This window comes from Rhinolophus sinicus, chromosome 5 (assembly GCF_057876585.1).
Source record: "Rhinolophus sinicus isolate RSI-liver-muscle chromosome 5, RSI-T2T, whole genome shotgun sequence".
In the NCBI taxonomy this organism is placed as follows: domain Eukaryota; kingdom Metazoa; phylum Chordata; class Mammalia; order Chiroptera; family Rhinolophidae; genus Rhinolophus; species Rhinolophus sinicus.
The window spans coordinates 70,320,693-70,341,045 of NC_142505.1; the positions used below are offsets into that span (position 1 = coordinate 70,320,693).

The 20,353-nt window shown below is 36.9% G+C and overlaps 1 protein-coding gene across 3 annotated transcripts in view; it reads left to right on the forward strand.

Annotated features, from left to right (window-relative positions):
• CNOT6 (CCR4-NOT transcription complex subunit 6) overlaps nucleotides 1-20,353 on the forward strand; it is a 55,044-nt gene that overhangs the window by 26,453 nt on the left and 8,238 nt on the right. For 2 of the 3 annotated variants that reach the window (XM_088798556.1, XM_088798555.1), the window contains 7 exons: nucleotides 3,975-4,161; nucleotides 6,226-6,311; nucleotides 16,386-16,490; nucleotides 16,572-16,640; nucleotides 17,634-17,791; nucleotides 18,600-18,754; nucleotides 19,353-19,507. In XM_088798556.1, coding sequence (XP_088654682.1) covers nucleotides 3,975-4,161; nucleotides 6,226-6,311; nucleotides 16,386-16,490; nucleotides 16,572-16,640; nucleotides 17,634-17,791; nucleotides 18,600-18,754; nucleotides 19,353-19,507 — 915 coding nt within the window. The remainder of the gene's footprint in view (nucleotides 1-3,974; nucleotides 4,162-6,225; nucleotides 6,312-16,385; nucleotides 16,491-16,571; nucleotides 16,641-17,633; nucleotides 17,792-18,599; nucleotides 18,755-19,352; nucleotides 19,508-20,353) is intronic. The other variant, XM_088798557.1, reaches the window with a different exon arrangement.

Consider the following 20,353-nt stretch of genomic DNA (forward strand, 5'->3'; position numbering starts at 1 on the left):
TCCCACTAGGTCTTTGTAGATACTGTTTATCAATATTGAGGAAGTTCTCCTATTTTTAGCTTATTGAGAGTTTTTTCTTTAATCAGGAATGAGTATTGACTTTGTCAAATGCTTTTTCTACTTTTACTAGATGCTTTGTTTCCTAAAAATTTTTGAATGTTTTGTGGGTTTTTTTGTTGTTGTTGTTTTTTTTTTTTTTTTTTTTTTAATGTACAACAAACTTTGAATTTCCTGGCACAAATCTTACTTGGTAGTTAACGCCTTAGTATATTATTGGATTTGGATTTATTAAGATTTTGTTAAATTTCACGTATATTCATGAGGGATGTTGAGTTGTAGTTTTCTTTGTACTGGTGTTTCCTGGTTTGGATATCAGGGTGATGTGGCCTCATAAAAGGAGTTGGAAAGGATCCTCTTGTCATCAGCTTTCTGGATACATTTTTGTAGAATTGATACTAGTTCTTCCTTAAATGTTTGGAAGTATTCATCAGTGAACCCATCTGGTTCTAGAATTTTCTTTGTGGGAAAGATTTTGTCAAATACACTCATAATGTTGTGCAACTATCACTACCATCCATCTCCACAGCTTTTCATCTTGTAACTTGCCTTTATTTTTGAGAGATATTTTTGCTGGTTTGCTAAGTTGACAGTATGTTAACAAATTTTTTTTCAGTAAATTAAAGATTTTGCTCTGCTGTTTTTTATATTGTTTACAACTACAAATCTGCAGGCATTTTATCTTTGTTTCTCTGTGTGAAATGTAATTATTTTTCCTCTGATCACTCTTAGGATTTTATCATTTGTTTTAAGCCATTTCATTAATGTGGCTTAAATGTGGTTTCTTTTTTGTTCTTCATGGAGTTTTCATGTGCTTGGGGTCCATTGAGCTTTTTGTGTCTGTGGGTTAGTAGTTTTTGTCAAGTGTGGAAAATTTTCTGCCTATCTCTTTTTCTTGCAACAGTTTTACCCCGTAAAATGCACATTCAGTTTTTTTTGTATGTTCACAGAGTTGTGTACACATTAGCAGTCATTTACCATTTCCTCTCAGCCAGCCAGCCCTTGGAAACTGTTAATCTTGTCTGGATTTGTGACCCTTTGGACATTTCATATAAATGCAGGTATATACTGTACAGTCACATCCAAGTTGTAGCATGTATCGGTAATTAATGTAAGACTTTGTGGTGTGAATATACCACATTTGATTCATCAATCAGTTGCTGGACATTTGGATTTTTTCCATTTCTTGACTCTCAGAATAATTCTGCTATGAACATTCATGTATAACTTTTTTTGTGGACATAATGTTTTTGTTTGGGTATATATATACCTAGGAGTGAATTGCTGGCTCATGTGGTATTTAATTGTGCATTTAACCGTTTTGAGGAACTGCCACACTATTTTCCACACTGGCTGCATCACTTTACATTTCCAGCAGCCGCATGTGAGGGTTCCCGTTTCTCCGCTCCTTGCCGGTACTTGTTATTGTCTGTCTTTTTGATGGTGGTCATCCTAGGGGAGGTGAAGGAGTATCTCATTGTGGTTTTGCTTTGCGTTTCCCAGGAGGCTGAGGATAGGAAGCAGCTTTTCATGTGCTTATTGGCCGTTTGTCTATTGTCTTTGGAGAAGTAGTTATTCAGTCTTTGCCCATGTTTAAAGTGGATTATTTTTTTTTCCTACTGAGTTGTAAGTGTTCTTTATATATTCCAGATACAAATGTCTTATCAGATTTATGATTTTCAGATATTTTCTTTTTTTGGGGGTGGTTGTCTTTTTGCTTGATTACTGGTATCCCTTGAGGCACAAAAGGTTTTAATTTTGATGAAGTATAGTTTATCTAATACTTCTTTTAGTTGCTTGTGTTATTAGTGTCATCTAACAAACCATTACCTAATTCTAGGTCATGAAAATTTATGCCTGTGTTTTCTTCCAAGAGTTTTTCAGTTAATTTTTGTATATGGTGTGAGATAAGTGTCCACCTTCATTCTTTTGCTTGTGGACATCCAGTTGTCTCTTGCCTTTATTTCTTAAGAGATTTTTTTGTCTCCAGACCATCCTTATGTTGGAGTTTCTAATTGCATATATGTTTGGTTGTTTAAAGTTGTTCAGGAGTTCACTGATGCAATTTTTTTCAGTATGTTTTCCCTCTTTATTTTATCTTGGATAGTTTCTATTGCTATGTCTTCATTTTAGACATGGTGTTCAACTTCAGAGTTCAGTTTGGATGTCTGTGCTGTCTTGTATCTCTGCCTTACCTTTTTAATGTTCTAGCTTCCAACCACATGGAATACAGTTATAGTAACTTTTAATGTCTGTCTACTAATTTTATCATCATTATCTCTTGTGGACTAGTCATGATTGATATTTCTCTTCATTATGGATGTTACTGGGTACCAGATATTGTGAATTTTACCTTCGTGAGGTGATGCACATTTTTGTATTTCTGTAACTGGTGCAGTTACTTGGAAACAGTTTGAGTCTTTTGAGGTTTGCTCTTAAACTTTCTACACTTGATCTCAGCCAAAAGGCTGAGAAGCGATACTCTTAAACTTTCTTAGGGGAGAAGAGAGCAGCCTTTAGCCTAGGGTTGATTTTCCACTGCTAAACGCCTTGTGAGTGCCACGGTTTTCCCTCTGGCAGCTGGGAACACCGGTAGCCTCAGTTGAATGTAAACCTGGGATTGTTGTTCTACTCCTTTGGGTGTTTCTTCCTTCTGGCTCAGCCAGTTTCTCACATGCATACGCTGATCAGTACTCAGTTGAAAACTTGAGGGGACCTTTTTTGTATCTTCAGACCTCTGTCTGCTTATCTCTCTCCTCTCTAGTACTCTCCCTTTGTAAACTCTAGTCATCTTGGCTTCCCTAAACCTTTGTTCTGTCTCCTGAACTGGGTGGGTGAGTGGGTGGGGGGTCATGTTTCCTCTGGAACGCCTTCCTTGTGCTGCTGTCCAGGAAGTCAGCTGAGACAAAACAGTTGTAGGGCCCACAGTGTTTGCTTCCCATCCTGCGGGGATCACTCTCCTGCAGTGGTTGATGTCTGATCTTTGAAATTTTTTGATTCATGTGTATTGTCTGATTTTGTAGTTGTTCAGGTGGGATGGTAAATTTGGTCCCTGTTACTCCATCTTGATTAGAAATAAAAGTCTCAAGATTGCTTTTCAGCTAATAGAAAATCACTCCTCAAAGACTGGTGTATTTACATGACACCTGTTTGTTTCATTTTCTCAGACTAGATCCTGGACTAGTAAAGAGATTATAGGGAAGTTCTTAGATGGATTGTAGAAATGATTGGCATCTTACATTGAAGCGCCAAAGTACAGATTTAATACTGCATTGATAGAAATTATTCTGTTCTTAGTCATTGAGTCCTGTGTCTATTGCTGTTTGATTATATGCATAGTTATGACTTAATATCTGAAATGTGTCTGGGCAAGTATTTTTATTTGTAACTATACAGTACAGCTTTTGTTCAGTTACATGATTCTTGATGGAACCATTACTTAGATACCCTTGTCTTAAAACTTCGCTAAGCTTTGCAGGCATAATTATTGTTTTCTGGAGTAGAGGTATGAACAGCCTCTGAGATGCTGGATTTGTTTTTTCTTTTGGCATAAGTCCAAATCAGCCATGTTGAAATAGTGGATTTATCATTAGTATAAATTATTCATAATTTTTTTTCATGTCATAATTGAGGCACTTTAAAGGATAGTCTTAACTATTGTGCTCTTAAAAATAATAATACAACCTAAATATTGATGTATTGCCTTGAATGAGTTTAGTCTGCTAATAAGTGTAGAGTTTATAACTTGATCATTCCGGCGAATTGTCCTAGAATAAGTATGGTTTCTCCTGTTAATCACTTTCTCACAATTTTTTGTATGATAAATTATTACTTATCAAAATATCTAAATGTTCTTTAATCTAGGGACCAACCTGTAGAAAACACTAATCTTTGCCCTATTTTTTCTTCTCTTACAGGAAGAGTAAGAAGCTTAAGCTCATCTTTGTGGTCACTAACTCACCTGACAGCTTTGCATCTGAGTGACAATTTCCTGTCCCGCATTCCTTCAGACATTGCCAAGCTTCACAATCTAGTGTATCTGGACCTGTCCTCGAACCAGATCCAGAGTTTACCGGCAGAACTCGGAAACATGGTATCACTCAGGTATGCAGGTTCAGCTTAGTGCATAACTGTACACCCCCTAAAAGAGAAGAGAGCGTTCATTTTGTTGGAAAACAACACTGTCGATTTGACAGTATCTAACCAAAAGTAAACATAACTATATCTTTTATATGAAACTTTCTTGGAAAATTGAATGTCAATAATAAAAAAATTAAATGTCTAATAAGTAATAAACAACTAGATCCATTGCCTAAAATTTGTTTTATTGCTATGTTTTGTGTAATATACTTTATTCTTGAACCAAAATTTCTGAACAAATGGGGGGTAAACAAACAGAAGGCACTCATGTTATCCCACATACGCACCTACCTTTGACAGACAGTTGTGCTTCCCCCCCACTAAACTCGGCTCCATACCATCCTTAAAGCAGGGCCCAGGAAACCATTGCCAGTTACTGAAACCTTTTTGGTCCTTCCAGGGCTTGTATGCATGATAGTAATAAAGCCTGGACTGAAAGAAGCTAGAATTAGTCATGGAATTGGGGGCCTGTAGTGGGAGTGCAGGATGTGGATAGGCTGTGGCATCACACACAGTTCAGACTGGATCCCGACTTGGCAACCTGTGTGAGTTGGGGCGAGGTTCTTAACCTCACGGCATGTTTCCTCATCTGTGAAGTTGCTGTAATACCTACCCTACCAAGGATGAGATTAGAGATATTCAAGATAATAACTAAAAAACTAGCACCCTGCCTGCTGCCTGGCACATATTGTATTTAACAACAAATTACTATTTTTTTTATTTCCTCTGTTTTATAAAGTAGATGAGATCCACCCAAGTTGAATATAAAGCTAATTTCCAGCTGTTATGTTAATCTCAATGGAAAACCTTGCCCGTCTGTACTACCGACCTTTTGTCTGTGGTTCCACTGGCTTTTCTGCTGCCTTCTACCATTTGCAGCTTACATAGTAAAAAGGAGTGAGGCCCTCATAAGAGTTTCTTTACGTCTGTTGCTCCTAGTCCAGCCTCTTGACATTTTTTTAGGCTTAGTTATTGAGTATGTACTAGGACCATTTTTAATCCCCTGAACCAAATTTACTTAAAGGACCTCCTTTCCCATGTGATATATTTGGAAATAAACAGGAACCCATGACTCAGAATGTGTTTTTTGTTCACTATATGGCCTCATACCCTCTGGTTTACTCAGTAGTAACCAAGGTTCATTTAAATTCTAAGAAACAAGGATTATAGAAATAGTTCTCATTCACATGTAAAAGTTGATAAATGAAACTTCTTGTAGGAAATTGCCAGTATTATTCAAGGTTGGGTCTTTGTTTTTATTTTTTTCGTACTGAATAATCCTTTTATGTTTATATTATGGTTATCTATACAAAACAAATCATTAAATAATCATTAGTAGTTAGTGTAGTTGCTAGTATTTCTAAAATGAATCTTCAGTACATTTGGAGAAATGTTAGTCATAAAATTAATTGTGTAGCTATGATAAGCAGTTTTGAGTTGGTACTACATGATAATTTTCATTTTAACAATTTACATATTGGGCTATTTTATCATTCTTTTTTTTTTTAGTGTTGAAGGCTTTTATTTTGCTTTTTTGTTTTTAAATTTATTGGGGTGACAATGGTTAGTAAAATTACATAGGTTTCAAGTGGACATTTCTACAATCCATTGTTCCCACTTAAACGTGTAATAGTCCCTACGTGTGTTAGACCAGTGCCACTCTCAGGGTGGTCTGTGGACCAGCCTGCAGAGAGATACACAGCATGTGAGAGTGATTTTGTGTCTGTTGAGTCGAATACTCTTACAGAACTGGGGCTTGTGTTTTCTTGGTCTTTTTTTCTCATTTTATTTTTCTAATAATTCATTGTTTTCCTGTATTTTACAAATGTATCGGTGTGTGGAAGTTTGGGGTTTTAGTTGTGTTTTGTTTTTTACCACGTATGATTTGAGAAGCACTGTACTAGACATTGGACTATAATATAAAATTTTGTTATTCTTAGGAGCTTATATTCCTAGAAATTATATTGTTGATTTTAGCTGTGAAAGGTTAATATATCTTCTGACTTCCTGGAATTTTTACATCAACAGGGAACTCCATTTAAATAACAACCAGTTACGAGTTCTACCTTTTGAGCTGGGAAAACTGTTTCAGTTGCAGACTTTAGGCCTGAAAGGTATGACTTCCCGTATTTGTACTTCTTTCGGTTTGTATATATGTCTGTGAATCTAAAGAAGCCATCTGAGGGAATCTTTTTGTCGGGGGATTTGCAGGCTCACTCAGTTTCTTAGGTACATCCAAGCAGTTTTCTCTTTTGTCCACCTGTAAATTGTCTACTGGTTTTTGTATTTTCTTACTCCTAGCTAGCCTTTGTTTCATTTGCCTCTATGTTCTGGTGATACATTCCTGAGGTTATACTTTACTTCTATATCATCATGATATAAACAGCTCTTTTCCTTATGTTCAAATTCCAAAAAATGGAGTCTAATAAGTGCAGAAAACAGAGAATTTGGACATGTTAATGAAGTTACATATTTGACCATTTTTTTTTTAAAAAAAAACAACTTGATTTATGAGGACTTCCTGAATATATTAGAATTGTGGGGCGTAATTGATCCATTAAAAACCATTGGAAAATATTTTTTTTAGACCAGCAAGATTATAAGTCACATTTTAATAATATGTCAATACCTATAAATGTTTTGTCTTCACCAGTCTTGTACTTTATAATTGATTCTTTAAAAAGTCACATAATGAAAGTCTTCACGAACTGTACTTTTATTTCTTTAAAATAGTTATAAAATGAGGTTTTATTCCTGTAAATCTATTTCATATCACAAAAACAAATTAAATGGAAAAACAAAAATAACACATTTACAAATATATGTAAAACCATATTGAACAAACAGCCTTAAAAATGGTTCTTTGAAAAGTTTTTTTCTATGGGGGCTGGATTTGCTGGATTAAAGTAGAGATCAGGGAAATGTGAGCTGCAGATACCTTATTCTGTTACATTTCCCTAGGGTAAACCTAGTTTATTTTATGTTTTTAAATTTGATGAAAATATAAAATGTAGCAAAGTGTATCCATGTGCTGACCACCAGAATTAATTAAAAATTTTGTTACTTTTTTAATGTATACACTTTTTTTTAAATTTGTGTGTTTTGTTTGTTTGTTTTTTTAACTGGGGAATATTGGGAAACAGTATGTTTTTCCAGGACCCATCCAAGTCAAGTCATGTTTTCACTCTAGTTGTGGAGGGCACATCTCACTGGCCCATGTGGGAATCGAACCAGCCACATGGGTGTTACGAGCACTGCACTCTAACCAACTGAGCCAGCCGCCCCAAAATTTTGTTACTTTTGTATCAGCTTTTTAATACAAAAGAAATAGAACGTTGTGGAATTAAGACCCTCTTTGTTCCTTCCTCTTGTAGTCCCTTTCTCATCCCAGAGGCAGCTACTGTTGTGTTTTATTGGTTCAAGGTTTTGTCATTTTACAATGTATATTTTACAAGCCTTCATCTGTATTCATTTCTCTAAGGATTTACAAACGTTATTTGAAGTTAGGGTCATCAGTCATAGATTTTCACACTAATGTGCCTCTGAAAGTAAATGCTTGGGAGATGTAGGACAGTCTCTGTGTTACCTTCATTTTTGATGATCCTTTGCTCTTTCATTTCAGAAAGATCCTCTACTGTTTGACATCTAGGCTTTTGTGTTTCTTTCTTGGAAGTGTAGTTTCACAGAGATATTTGTTTATCTCAGATACCCTGTTAGACATTTTTACCCATCTGTCTGTAACAGCTGTCTTTTCACTGATTTCACCTTTTTTGGACAAATCCTATGTTGTTTTCCTGAGCTTTGCAAGTTACGCTTTAACTCTAAAGTGCCAGCTACTTCTTAAAGCAGTTACATCATCCTTGCTCTCTGAAAACTTCTGTCATTGATTTCTTATGGCACCTATTATCTGGAAGAGAGAAAATGTATCACTTAAGTTCAAAAATCATGTCTATTTTCTACATCATCCATTTATACAGAGCCAGAATATTTCTGCCTCATGTATCAGTTCATATCATCCTTTCTTTAAAGTTGATTGCATAGGGCTAGCATGCTTCATTTACTTTTTTTTCACATTTTCCTTGTTCTTCAAAATTGTTAGACAGTGAAAGGTAGGATTATTACTTTAGATTCACATTCACTTCTTTTATTTTTTATTTTGCAATCCTTAGAGATTCATTCACATGAACCTGTAAGAAATACTGCTGAATAGTTCATGCGCCCTTTGCCCAGTTTCCCCCATAGTGACATCTTCCAAGACTACTACAGTATCACAGCCAGTACACTGACATCCATGAGTCGAGATAGAGAAGAGCTCCGTCCCCGGGAGATCCCTCACTGAGCCCTTACTAGCCACACCCACTTACTTCTTGTCTCAGCTCACTCCCTTGACCTCTGACAACCATCTCTGTAATATTATTTTAAATATATCATTATTCATTCTGTATGTAACCTTTTAAGATCGAGTTTTTTCACTTGGGTTAATTCTTTGCAGATGCACCCAGGTTGTTGCATGTTTGCTCCTTTCTGTTGATGAGTGGTGTTCCATGGTGCAGAAGTACCACAATTTGTTTAGCATCTCACCCGGTGAAGTACATCTGGGTCGTTTCTAGTATAGTAGTACCTCGGTTTTCGAACATCTCTGTTGACGAACATTTTGGTTTATGAACGCCGTAAACCCAGAAGTAAATGCTTCGGTTTTCCAGCACGCCTGGAAGTCAAACATGTCACGCGATTCCGCTGAGTATGAGTGCAAGATCCTGAGGCCTAGGCGTCGGCTGTTTTTGAATTCTGAAAGGTACTCCGGAACAGATTATGTTCGAAAACTGAGGTACCACTGTATTTGGTTATTACTGATGAAGCTGCTGTGAACATTCTGTTTACAGGTTACTGTGGGAACATAAGCTTCATTGTTCTAGGATAAATGTCCAGGAGTGCAATTAGTGGGTCATATGTTTTGTGTTTAGTTTTTAAAGAAACTGCCAAACGGTTTTTCCAGAGTGGCTGTGCTATTTTACGTTTTCGCAACTAATAAATAATCCAGTTTTGGGGGGGGGGGGGGGGTTTGCGTCCTCATCAATATTTGGTATTGTTACTACTTTTATTTTAGCCTTTCTGAGATCTGTAGTGAGATCTTGTGTGGTTTTACTTTACTTTTCCCTGGTAGCTAAAGATACTGAACATCTTTGCGTGTGCTTATTTACCACCTGCATATCATCTGTAAAACATCTCTTCATATTTTTGCCCATGTTCTATCTAATTGGATTGTCTGCATTTTCACTGTTGAGTTTTGGGAGTCCTATATGTAATCTAGCTACTGAACCTTTGTCAAATACTTGATTTGCAAATGCTTTCTCCCAATGTGTAGCTTGTTTTTCTATCTATATAATGAAGTAAAAGGATTCCAACATGTGTGTGGGGTGGGTGTTTCCCCTCCACACTAACAAGCAATTCTAGGACACCAGCTGGGTGTCCTACCATTCAACTCTGTTCTGACATTACCTACCTGGGGATAATAGCATCAGATTCCCCAAGTAAAGGACTCAGTCCTACAAGACTGCCATGCCCCATCCCTCCAACTTCAGATGCCATTTGCAAACCCAGGTTGTCTGCTGTCACCTGTGCTTCTGCTTGCAGATTGGAGTTTTCTACATTCCCCTCTTTGGGTACAATTAATTTGCTAGCGTGGTGCACAGAATTCAGGAAACCCGTTTACTCACTAGTTTACTGGTTTATTGTAAACCAGGAACTTAGGAACAGCCAGATGGAAGAGATGCATAGGGTGAGCTAGGGGAAGGGGCCCTTAGCTTCCATGCCCTGTCCAGGTGTGCTACTCTAGCTCTCACTGAATCTCCACATGTTCACCAACCTGGAAGTTCTTTGAACCCTGTCCTTTGGGGTTTTTATGGATGATTCTTTGCGTGGGTATGATTGATTAAATTAACATTGGTGATTGATTTCAACTCCCAACCCTTGTCTCCTTAGGGTGGGACTGAAATTTCTACCCCTCTGGTAATCCTGGCAGCCTGCCCCCATCCCTAGGTAGGGTCCCAGTCACCTCATTAACATAACAAGAGGCACCTTAATTGCTCACACCACTTAGGAAATTCCAAGGGTTTTAGGAGCTCCTTGCCAGGAACATTGCCTGAAGACCAAAGGTGTATTTCTTACAAATTACAGTGTAAAGGAGTGTCTTTTACGTAGCAAAAGTTTTTAATTTTGATCAAGTCCAGTTTATCAGTTTTTCCTTTTATGGATCCTGCTTTGGGTGTTAAGTCTGAGAACTCTGAATAGCTCTAGATCCCAAAGATTTTTTCCTGTGTTTTACACTAAAAGTTTTATGCTTTTGTTTTACATTTAAGTCTGTGATCCATTTTAGTTAAAAGAAGTGAGGGTTTAGTTTAAGGGTTTTGTTTGTTTGCATGTTTGTTTTGTTTTTTTTTGCCTGTGGATGGATGTCCAGTTGTTCCAGCACCGTTTGTTGAAAAGTCTGTCCTCCATTGAATGGCTTTTGCTTTCGTACCTTCTTCAAAAATCAGTTGGACATAACTATTTCTGGAATCTCTATTCTGTTAAATTGATCTACGGTGTGTGTCTATCCCTTTGCCAGTACCACATAGTTACTTGGGTAGTAAGTCCTGAAATAATGTTGTGAAATACGATATAGACTTTTTCTCCACTCCAGTAATATACCACATAACAACTTTTTGGTAGATTGTGGAGCACTTCCACAGCGGTGGTAACCATATGGCCTGGGTTTATGTATGTGCACTCTGTGATGTCCACACAATGACAAAATCACCTAAGAACACTTTTCTCAAAACACGTCCCTGTCGTTACAGTGATATTAGCTTTATAAAATAAATTTGAAAGTGTTCCCTCGTCTTTTTTCTGGAAGAGATTCCATAGAATTGGAATTAATTCTTTTAATAGGTGTAAGGTTATTCAAATTATCTACTGGGTGAGTTATGACACTTTGTGTTTTTCAGGGAAGTGGCTTATTTCCTCTGTGTTGTTAGATTTTTGTATGTAGCGTTGTTCATAGTTTTCCTTATCTTTTTTATTTCTGTAGGGCCCATAGTGATAGCCCCTTTTATTTTTGATATTGTTAAATTTTGTCTTCTCTTTTATTTGTCAGTCTTGGTAGAGATTTGCCAATTATTTTGATCTTTTCAAAGAAATGGCTTAAACATTTTTTTTTCTGTTTTCAATATCATTGATTTCTGCTCTTTAGTATTTCTGTCCTTTTTGCTTTGTATTTATTTTGCTCTATTTCTCTAGGTTCTTAGGATGGGAGCTTGAATTATTGATTTAAGACTTTTTCTCTTCTGATGTATACGTTTAGTGCTATTAATTTCCCTATTGGCACTGATTTAGTTGTGTCCAGCCACAAATTTTGATATGTTGCATTTTCATTTTCACTAGCTCAGTGCCTTTTAAATTTTCCTGTGAGACTTTATCTTTGACGCATGAATTATTTAGAATTTTCCCAGTGTTTGCAGATTCTGCTACTGTCTTTCAGTTATTGATTTTTAGTGTGATTCTGTTGTGGTGAAAGAATACATTTTGTATGGTTTCCAATCTTTTAAATTGGTTGAGGTTTGGTTTATGGCCCAGGATATTGTCTATCCTAGTGTTTGTCCCTTGGGCACTGGACAAGAATATGTATTCATCTCTTATTGGATAGAATGTTCTATAAATCTTGATTAGATCCTATATATCAATCTAGTGTCTATTAGATTGATGGTGTTATGGACGTTTTTTTCTAGTTCTGTCAATTGTTGAGAGAGGGGTAGTGAAATCTCCAACTATAATTGTAGATTTCTCTATTGTCCTTTCAGTTCTGTCAGTTTTTGCATAAAATATTTTACAGTTCTGTTGGTGGATACACTTTAAGAATTGCTATGTCTTCTCGGCGGATTGACCTTTTAACATTACATAGTGGCACTGTCTGTCTATGGTAATTTTACTTCCTCTGAAATTCATGTTAACTGCTATTAATGTAGTCATTTCTGCTTTCTTTTGATTAATGTTTGTATGATTTGTATCTTTTTCCTTTCAGCCTGCTTATATTGTTATTTGAAATAAGTGTCTTATGGATAGCATATAATTTTCAAATAAACTCTGCCAGTCTCTTTTAATTGGTGTATTTAGACCATTTACACTTAATGTAATTATTGATATGTTAGGGCTTATGTCTACATTTTATGTATTGTTTTCTATTTGTGCTTTTTTATTTCCTTGTTTTCTTTTTCCTGCCTTTCTGTGGGTTAGTTGAACATCTTTTTACATTGTCTGTAGTGTGTTTGAATTATTTATCTGTATATCTTTTTTAGTGGTTGCTCTAGGTATTACTTTATATCTACACAACTTATCACAGACTACTAGAGTTATTTTATCAGTCTGAATGAAGTATAGAATTAACTCTTTTATTCCCCCCTATTTATGATACAATTGTCTTAAATATTTTCTCTACATACATTTAGAAACAAAACTGTTACAAAAAGAAAAAATTAACTACCAAAGATGATTTAGAAAATTGAAAAGAAGGAAAGCCTATTAAATTCCACCCTCTCCCCAATCATATTCTTTCCTTCTTCCTAATAGTCCAGGGTTCCTTCTTATATTACTTCATTTCTATTTAGAGAACCTCTTTTAGTGGTTCTTTCAGGGTAGGTCTGCTGGCAACAGATTCTCTTAATTTTCTGTCATCTGGGAACGTCTTTATTTTTCCTTCATTCCTAAGGGATGTTTTTTCACCTGGTATAGAATTCTGGGTTGACACTTTTTTGTTTCCAGCACTTGAAAACAATAATGCCACTTTTTTCTGGCCACTGTGATTTGTGATGAGAAATCAGCTGTTATTCACATTGTTTTCCTCCAGCAGGTAAGGTGTCTTTTTCTCTGCCTCTCTTCAAGATTTCTTCTGTCTTTAGTTTTTAGAAGTTTAATTATGATGTGGCTTGGTATGGATTCCTTTGGGTTTGTCCTGTTTTGGTGTTACCAGCTTCTTAAACCTGTAGGATTCTGTTTCTTGCCAAATTGGGGGAGTTTTCAGCCATTATTTCTTTGAGTACCTTTTCAGCCCTGTGCTCTTTGGCCTCTGCTTCCATGACTCCTAGGACATGCACATTAAATTATTTGTTCCACAGGCCCCTGAGGCTCTGTTCTTTATTTTTTCAATCTGTTTCCTTTCTGTGGTTCAGATTGGGTGATTCCCATTAGTCTGTATTCCAATTCACCAGTTCTTTCATTTCACCTTGTATTCTGTTGAACCTATCCACTGAGCTTTTTATTTCAATTATTCTATTTTTGTTTCACTATTTCCATTTGTTTTTATGTTTGTCAAAATTTTCTTTGCTGAGTATATTTTTTAATTTATTTCAAGTATGTTTATAATTTCTTATTCAAGCATTTTTATTATGCTTGCTCTATTTTGATCAGATTCTTATCTTACTGTCATCTCAGTGTTGGATACTTTTATATATATCTTTTTTCATTCAATTTGAAATATTCCTGGTTCTTGGTATAATGAGTGATTTTTCACTTGAAAGTGGACATATTTGTATTATAAAACTCTGGATCTTATTTAAATATTCTGTTTTGCTGCTATTTTCTAACACTGCACTGGCAGGGAACGTTGGGAGTTGGGAGGTGGCACCATCTCCTTCCAAAGGAGGCAGGAGTTCAGATTGCCCTTAGCCTCTGTTGACATCTAAGGGTCACTGGATGGAAGTGGCGGTTTGGGCTTTTTGTGTAGTTTCCACAGTTACTGCATTGAGGCGACCTCATTACCGCTGGGAGATGGTAAAAGTCTTGACTCTCTTCGGCCTCCTGTGCCATCATTCCCAGAAGGGCTGTGGAGGGCACCTCATCACTGTGGGTTGAGGGGGAAGTCACAGCTCCCTTCACGGTCTGTGCTGACACCGTGACACCACAGGATGGAGACGGAGGAGGTCCGACTGCCTAGAGGGGACAAAAGTCCCACCTCCCCACCTGGCCTTCTGACACTACCCCACTCCGGCTGTGGGGATTCCCACCTCCTTACTTCCTCCCAAGGGTAGAAGTCTAGGTTTCCTGTTTATTAGCCTTTGCTGACATGGATGGAGGAGGTACCATGTATGTTTCTTTGGTGTTTAGGTGGAGCAGAGCTGTTATTACCTAAAGGTTTTGTCTTAGTCTGTCCTTTCCTGGGCCTCTGGCTTTTGTTGCGAGTTTTCTTTCTGTGCCCATTTCCGTGTTGCTGACTTCCTCAGCTCTGTGTCCCGGATGTCTGAGGCAGATACTAAACCCAAGGAATTCTCTACTGTCGCCCCTCAGGTCCCGAGGGCCCTGGCCATTCTGCTTCTCACCATATTTCAGAGTCTTGCGTTTGTTCACACAGAAGCTTACAGGGGTTTTAGTTGTACTTAGCAGGAGGAAGAGGGAAAAGTATGTCAGCTCCATCTTTCCAGAAGCAACTGCTCTTATGTTTGTTCCTTCTAATAACTCAATATCATGTTTTAATTCCAGAATTGTGTTAACTTTACCCTATTTGGGTACATTATATTTTTTTACCCAAATAATATACTTTGTATATATACTTTGTATATACTTTGTATATTATTTTTCCAGGCAATGAAGAGCAGATTAAATTTAAAGGAATTCCAAAAAGCAAGCAGACATTGGGGAAACTACACCATTTGGCTTCAGCTGCATTTATTAGAGTCATAAGTAGATGTTTGGGGATAGTTTTTAATTTATAAAGAAGGATCTCAGAAGGGAGGATCACATAGTTATAAGTAGTCAGTGGTTGCCTCTAAATATTTTCGCACTAGGAAGTAGTAAAAAGATAGCATTAATGTAGTGTAGTTAGAACGCGCTGCTTAACTGATACTGAGAAGTTTTTAGTTGACTTCATTTTCTCAAGCTGCCTTTAACAATGGGTTCTGATAACTTTTAGGTTATAACTATACCCGTCTCATGGGATTGTGACTAAATAAAAATTTCAGGGTTTTGGTAGCTATCAATAACTGTACACATATGAGGGGATGATACTATTGTATCAACTTGTCTTCCTGCAAAGACATACTTTACACTTAGAGGAGCACATTTTTACCTTATAATTCCTAGAATCCTAAAATTAATAGATCTTAAAGGTTACTAACGTAGCTCTTCTTGCCATCCATGTAATTCAGCTGTTATGAAGGACACTTTACTACCTCACAGGGTAGGGCATTTCATCTTCAATAGTTCTGATGTTTACCAGCCTCTTCTATTCTGAACTGGCTTTCCTCTTAGATGCTGTCCCTTGGTCCTTGTTCTGCCATTTGAGTCTAGTCTTTCACAAGAGAATAGGAAAAAACCACATATTTGTCTGGGCTGTGATCATTCTTCTATTCCATATCCTTTCCCTTTTTTTATTTGGCATGGTTAATTAAGATTGTTCATCATTTTCGCCGCTGCCTTCACTCCGTAGAATTTATCTCTTTTACAGTGGTGCTGTGGCTTCCAGAACAACGCATACCACTTGTGTGGCGTGGACCGGAGCTGTTTAGAACAGTTCCCTGGACTGTTTTTTCTCACATGTGCATCAGAAGTCCTTTTGAGAGTACGAGGCTCTTACAGACACATGTAAATCGTTGCTTTCGCTTTCATTGTTGGCACCCATTAAACAGTTACTGAATTTACAAATGGTCACTGTTCTGGGGTTTTCTGCCTTCCTTAGTGACTTAATCTTAAACCAAGCCTGCCCCATCTTGTTACTTCATTCAGTAGAATTTATAAAAATGTAAGTGCTTGACTACACTTGTCATTGGGAAGTTTTCTTGTTAGCTTTGTCATGTTCTTCAATCTTGATTCTCTGATGTATTGTATTGGCTGTTATCCTTCCTTTGTCTAGTCCTTCCTCCCACTCTTCCCCAGTCCAGTTTCACTCACTTTGGATCATTATGAAAGCGTTGGTGAGCCAGGGCACTTATCTTCTATGTTGACAGCAATCCATTAATAATCATTTTTGGATCCCTCTATAGAACATAATATAAATCATTTTTACTCTTCACTCAAAAACTGAAAAAAATACTTTCGTGAGTTTGATGTTACTAGTAACTACATTGTTATAGATGATCTGATAATTTTGATATACTTTTCAATTTTGAAATATTATAGTACTTGTCTTGGTTCCATTTTACCTATTTTAAAAATATTTCCAGGAAATCCACTTACCCAGGATATATTGAACCTCTATCAGGAACCAGATGGAACAAGAAGGCTACTGAACTATTTGCTTGATAATTTGGCAGGTACTGCAAAAAGAAGTAAGTGGTCATTTGTTTAAACCATTGTTTTAGGAAGCCATGTAAAAACGTTGCTTAATTTTGTGTTTTATATTCAATTAGTTTCAACAGAACAGCCACCTCCAAGATCTTGGATTATGTTACAAGAACCAGACAGAACAAGGCCAACTGGTTGGTAGCCTTATTTTTTAACTCTTACTTTTACTTGCTCTTCCTAAACCTACCTGTACTGTTGGCGTGGTGTATTTAGATTATGGGCCGTGTTACAGTAGAATGCTTGTGCTTGAGTTGGTTTGGGAGCTACTGATAAAGACCAACTGCTTGCTCACCAGGCCTCTGTGCTGTGCGATAGAAAGTACTCTGTAAAGCAGTGCTGCTCAGCCAGGTGATATTTATCCCCCGGGGGACATGTGGCAATATCTGGAGACATTTGTTGATTGTCATAGCCAAGGGAGTGCTACTGGCATCTCAGGGCTAGAGATCGGTGATGCTGCTAAGCCCACATAACAAGAGAATCTACCCACCCACATCTCAGTGGTGCCACTGCTATAAAGTATTGATCAAATTCAGTTATAATGAATATACAAAAATCTTTCTTATTGGAAGTTTCTAAACCTTAGTATGTTCCAAGTGTATTTGATACTACAAAATTGTAAGACAGCTAAAACACTTACATGAGAGAGAAATTGAACTAATGACCTAATTTCCTTTTAACTTAAATTGTATGGAAATAGGGAACTTCTATGATATGTGTAACAGGATTTGGTCTGTGATAACCTTTCCTTTCATGTGAATCATTGCTCTATAGAAGGAGACCTGTCAGTTTTCCACATTCTGCATGAACAATTGGTGAAATGGTAGAAGGAGCACAGAAAGGAGGAGCCCTGGTCTTAGAGGCTAAGGGCTCAAGATCTTAGCCTTTGAGCTTTGAACCTTTTGTGCGCACCTCTGTAGCAGGTAGCACATTGTTTCATAAGTTGCTCATGTATCTATCCTTTTTTTTTTACTTTATTTATATCCACCATGTCTGGCCTGTTGTAGCTTTTCAATGAATATGTATTGAATGAATAAAGTCAAACTTAACATTTAAGTGAAGACTATTGAAATTAATTGTGTGTTTTTTCCTACCACGTGTGTGAATAAGTAAAGTTATCTTTCCTACAGCCTTGTTTTCTGTCATGTGCTATAATGTTCTTTGTGATAAATATGCGACCCGGCAGTTGTACGGCTACTGTCCATCATGGGCACTAAATTGGGACTACAGGAAAAAGGCCATTATTCAAGAAATCTTGAGCTGCAATGCTGATATCATAAGTCTTCAGGTAAGTCACCGGGCGAGTGTTTGTTTAAATTGCACAAATGCCCCAATATTGATAAAGCAAGGAGCAACCTGGGAATGCATCTCACTGACGCATTGGAAGTCCACCTTTAGCAGTTCTTAAAATACTGGCTTTTCTGTTTTCGTGACCCCTGGGAGCATTCCCTTCCTACCTGCTGTGTTTTGCAGCACTGTGCTGCCTAATTAAGCAAATGGGTTAAACTGGGTTTTAAGCATTTGCTATGAGTTAAATACTCACCTTTCCCTCCCTAATACCCCTGCACACTGTTTTTCATTTGGGTGGCATGTTACTGAAATTGTGGCGTTGTCAAGGTGTGATTTGGCTTTACCAGCTGTGGTAATAGAATAATTAGGGCATAGTGGAAAGAGCGTTGAACCTGGGTGCACAGTAATTGCAGGTTCTTAGTCCATCTCTCATAACATACATGACCTTGGGCAAGCCACTTTCTCCCCCGCAGACTGAAATTATCTGTGAAGTTCCTTCTCCCTCTCTGATTCTTATTTCCACATGAGTTCTAAAATGTGAGGAAATACCCATGCTGAGAGGTGTGTGTCATTTCCAGCTTTTACTCCTAAACTACAAAGAGTTGACCTTGTCACCTGGTATCTGTCAAATAACAACTAGGTGTTCTGATTAGTTTCAGATAAATGACACTGAAAAGATATAACATTCTTTATTTTGCAGATCAGCCTTTTGAAATGATTTTAAGCTCTCAAACTGTGTATATAAAGTTAATGCGTAGGACTGATTTTTGTCTTATGAAATAACTTGGCTGTTTACAATTTTTCAGGAAGTTGAAACAGAACAGTATTATAGTTTTTTTCTGGTAGAACTGAAAGAACGTGGCTATAATGGATTCTTTAGTCCTAAATCTAGAGCTAGGACAATGTCAGAGCAAGAAAGAAAGCATGTTGATGGCTGTGCAATATTCTTCAAGACGGAGAAGTAAGTTACCTTTTTTTAAAAAAATAAATTATCTCTATTTGCAGGGTGGGGATCAGGGGTATGGAAATTAGTTGGCATATAAGAGAATGAGGCATTGTATTACTACTCAAGAAAATAATGCTTTTGATTTGGAGGTTTTGTTTTGACTCATCAGAAATAATTTTGCTTTGGGGATGTGTTGAAAGGGCTGCTGCTGTTTGTTGGGTGTTCAGTGGGATTTAACTCCAATTGTTAATTGAAACATCTTGTAATTGACGTTCCCTCCAGGATGGTAGAGGGATTCGTAAACCGATACTTTGGGAAAGAATTATTTAAAAATTACAAGATGGGCTATTCCAACAAAAAACCTGAGCAGAAGATGACTATATTATCTTCAGTTGTAAAAGTATTTCAAGATGTTATTTGTATCACTAACAGACTAAGAACAACTTTAAATGGGTGTGGGAAGCTTGGTGTTAAGTGTGGAGGATTTTCTATGGTGTGATTTACATGCCATCATGTCTGTTAAGGAAGTTTGGAAAAACTGCATTTCCCACAAAGCTAATATCCTTGTATTCCCAGTGTTATGTTTGTGTGTGTGTTTTTGTTTTCGTTTTAGATTTACTTTGGTTCAGAAACACACTGTTGAATTTAATCAGCTAGCAATGGCAAATTCAGAAGGATCTGAAGCTATGCTGAACAGAGTCATGACAAAAGATAACATTGGAGTTGCAGTCCTGCTGGAACTTCGAAAGGAATTGATTGAAATGTCATGTGAGTGACCTTTTCACTTCCTGTGAAATTGACCCCCCAAAATTTACTAGAAAACAGAAAATTTGTGTGTAATAATAGTCTTGTCTAACACCTGAAGAAACTCAGAATTTAAATCTTTTCTAAAATATCAAATCCTGTTTTCTCTGTCACAAAGCTTAAGATGAGAAAGCATTGCCAAGAAAAACATTTCAAACACTGAAAGGCATAAAGCCAAAGAAGAAAACAGTTTTTTGCTCCTGAGAATGTTTCACATAAAAGAAAGGTTGAAGTATGTATTAGTTCAAATAGCTGCTCAGAGAGAAGAACTCCATGATCTTCTGTAATTTCTTGGCAGCAGGGATATTCTGTAAGCTAACTTCTCTTCCTGACCTACTTGTACGGTAATGATTATTTTAGAGGTCTCGAATTTGGGAGAAATTGACTGCTTATTTCAAATTAAAAAATATATTCAGAGTGACCATCATGCCAAGAAATTAAATTTCTGTCACTTGAGGAACAGTTAGAACTGGGGATATTTAACCTGATAATGTGAAGGATAGGAAATAGGAAAGATGGAACTTAATGACTGTTAAATATATCTAAGGAAGAGTGTAGATTTAATTTTGTGAGGCCCGACTTAGTACATCTGAACTAAGAGCAGAAGTTTCAGGAAGACAGAACTGTTTAAACACCAGTCTGTCCCAAATAGAATAGGCTGTTTTGATCAAGTAATGAAGACCCTGTGCTGGAAATACACAACCTGAGGTTTAGATGTCTGTTTCTCAGGTTTGTTGCAGGGTAGATTAAGTCATCAGGTGGGAGGTTGTTAGGGTCTTTTTGTATTCCCAAGACTCTGAGATAATGAGT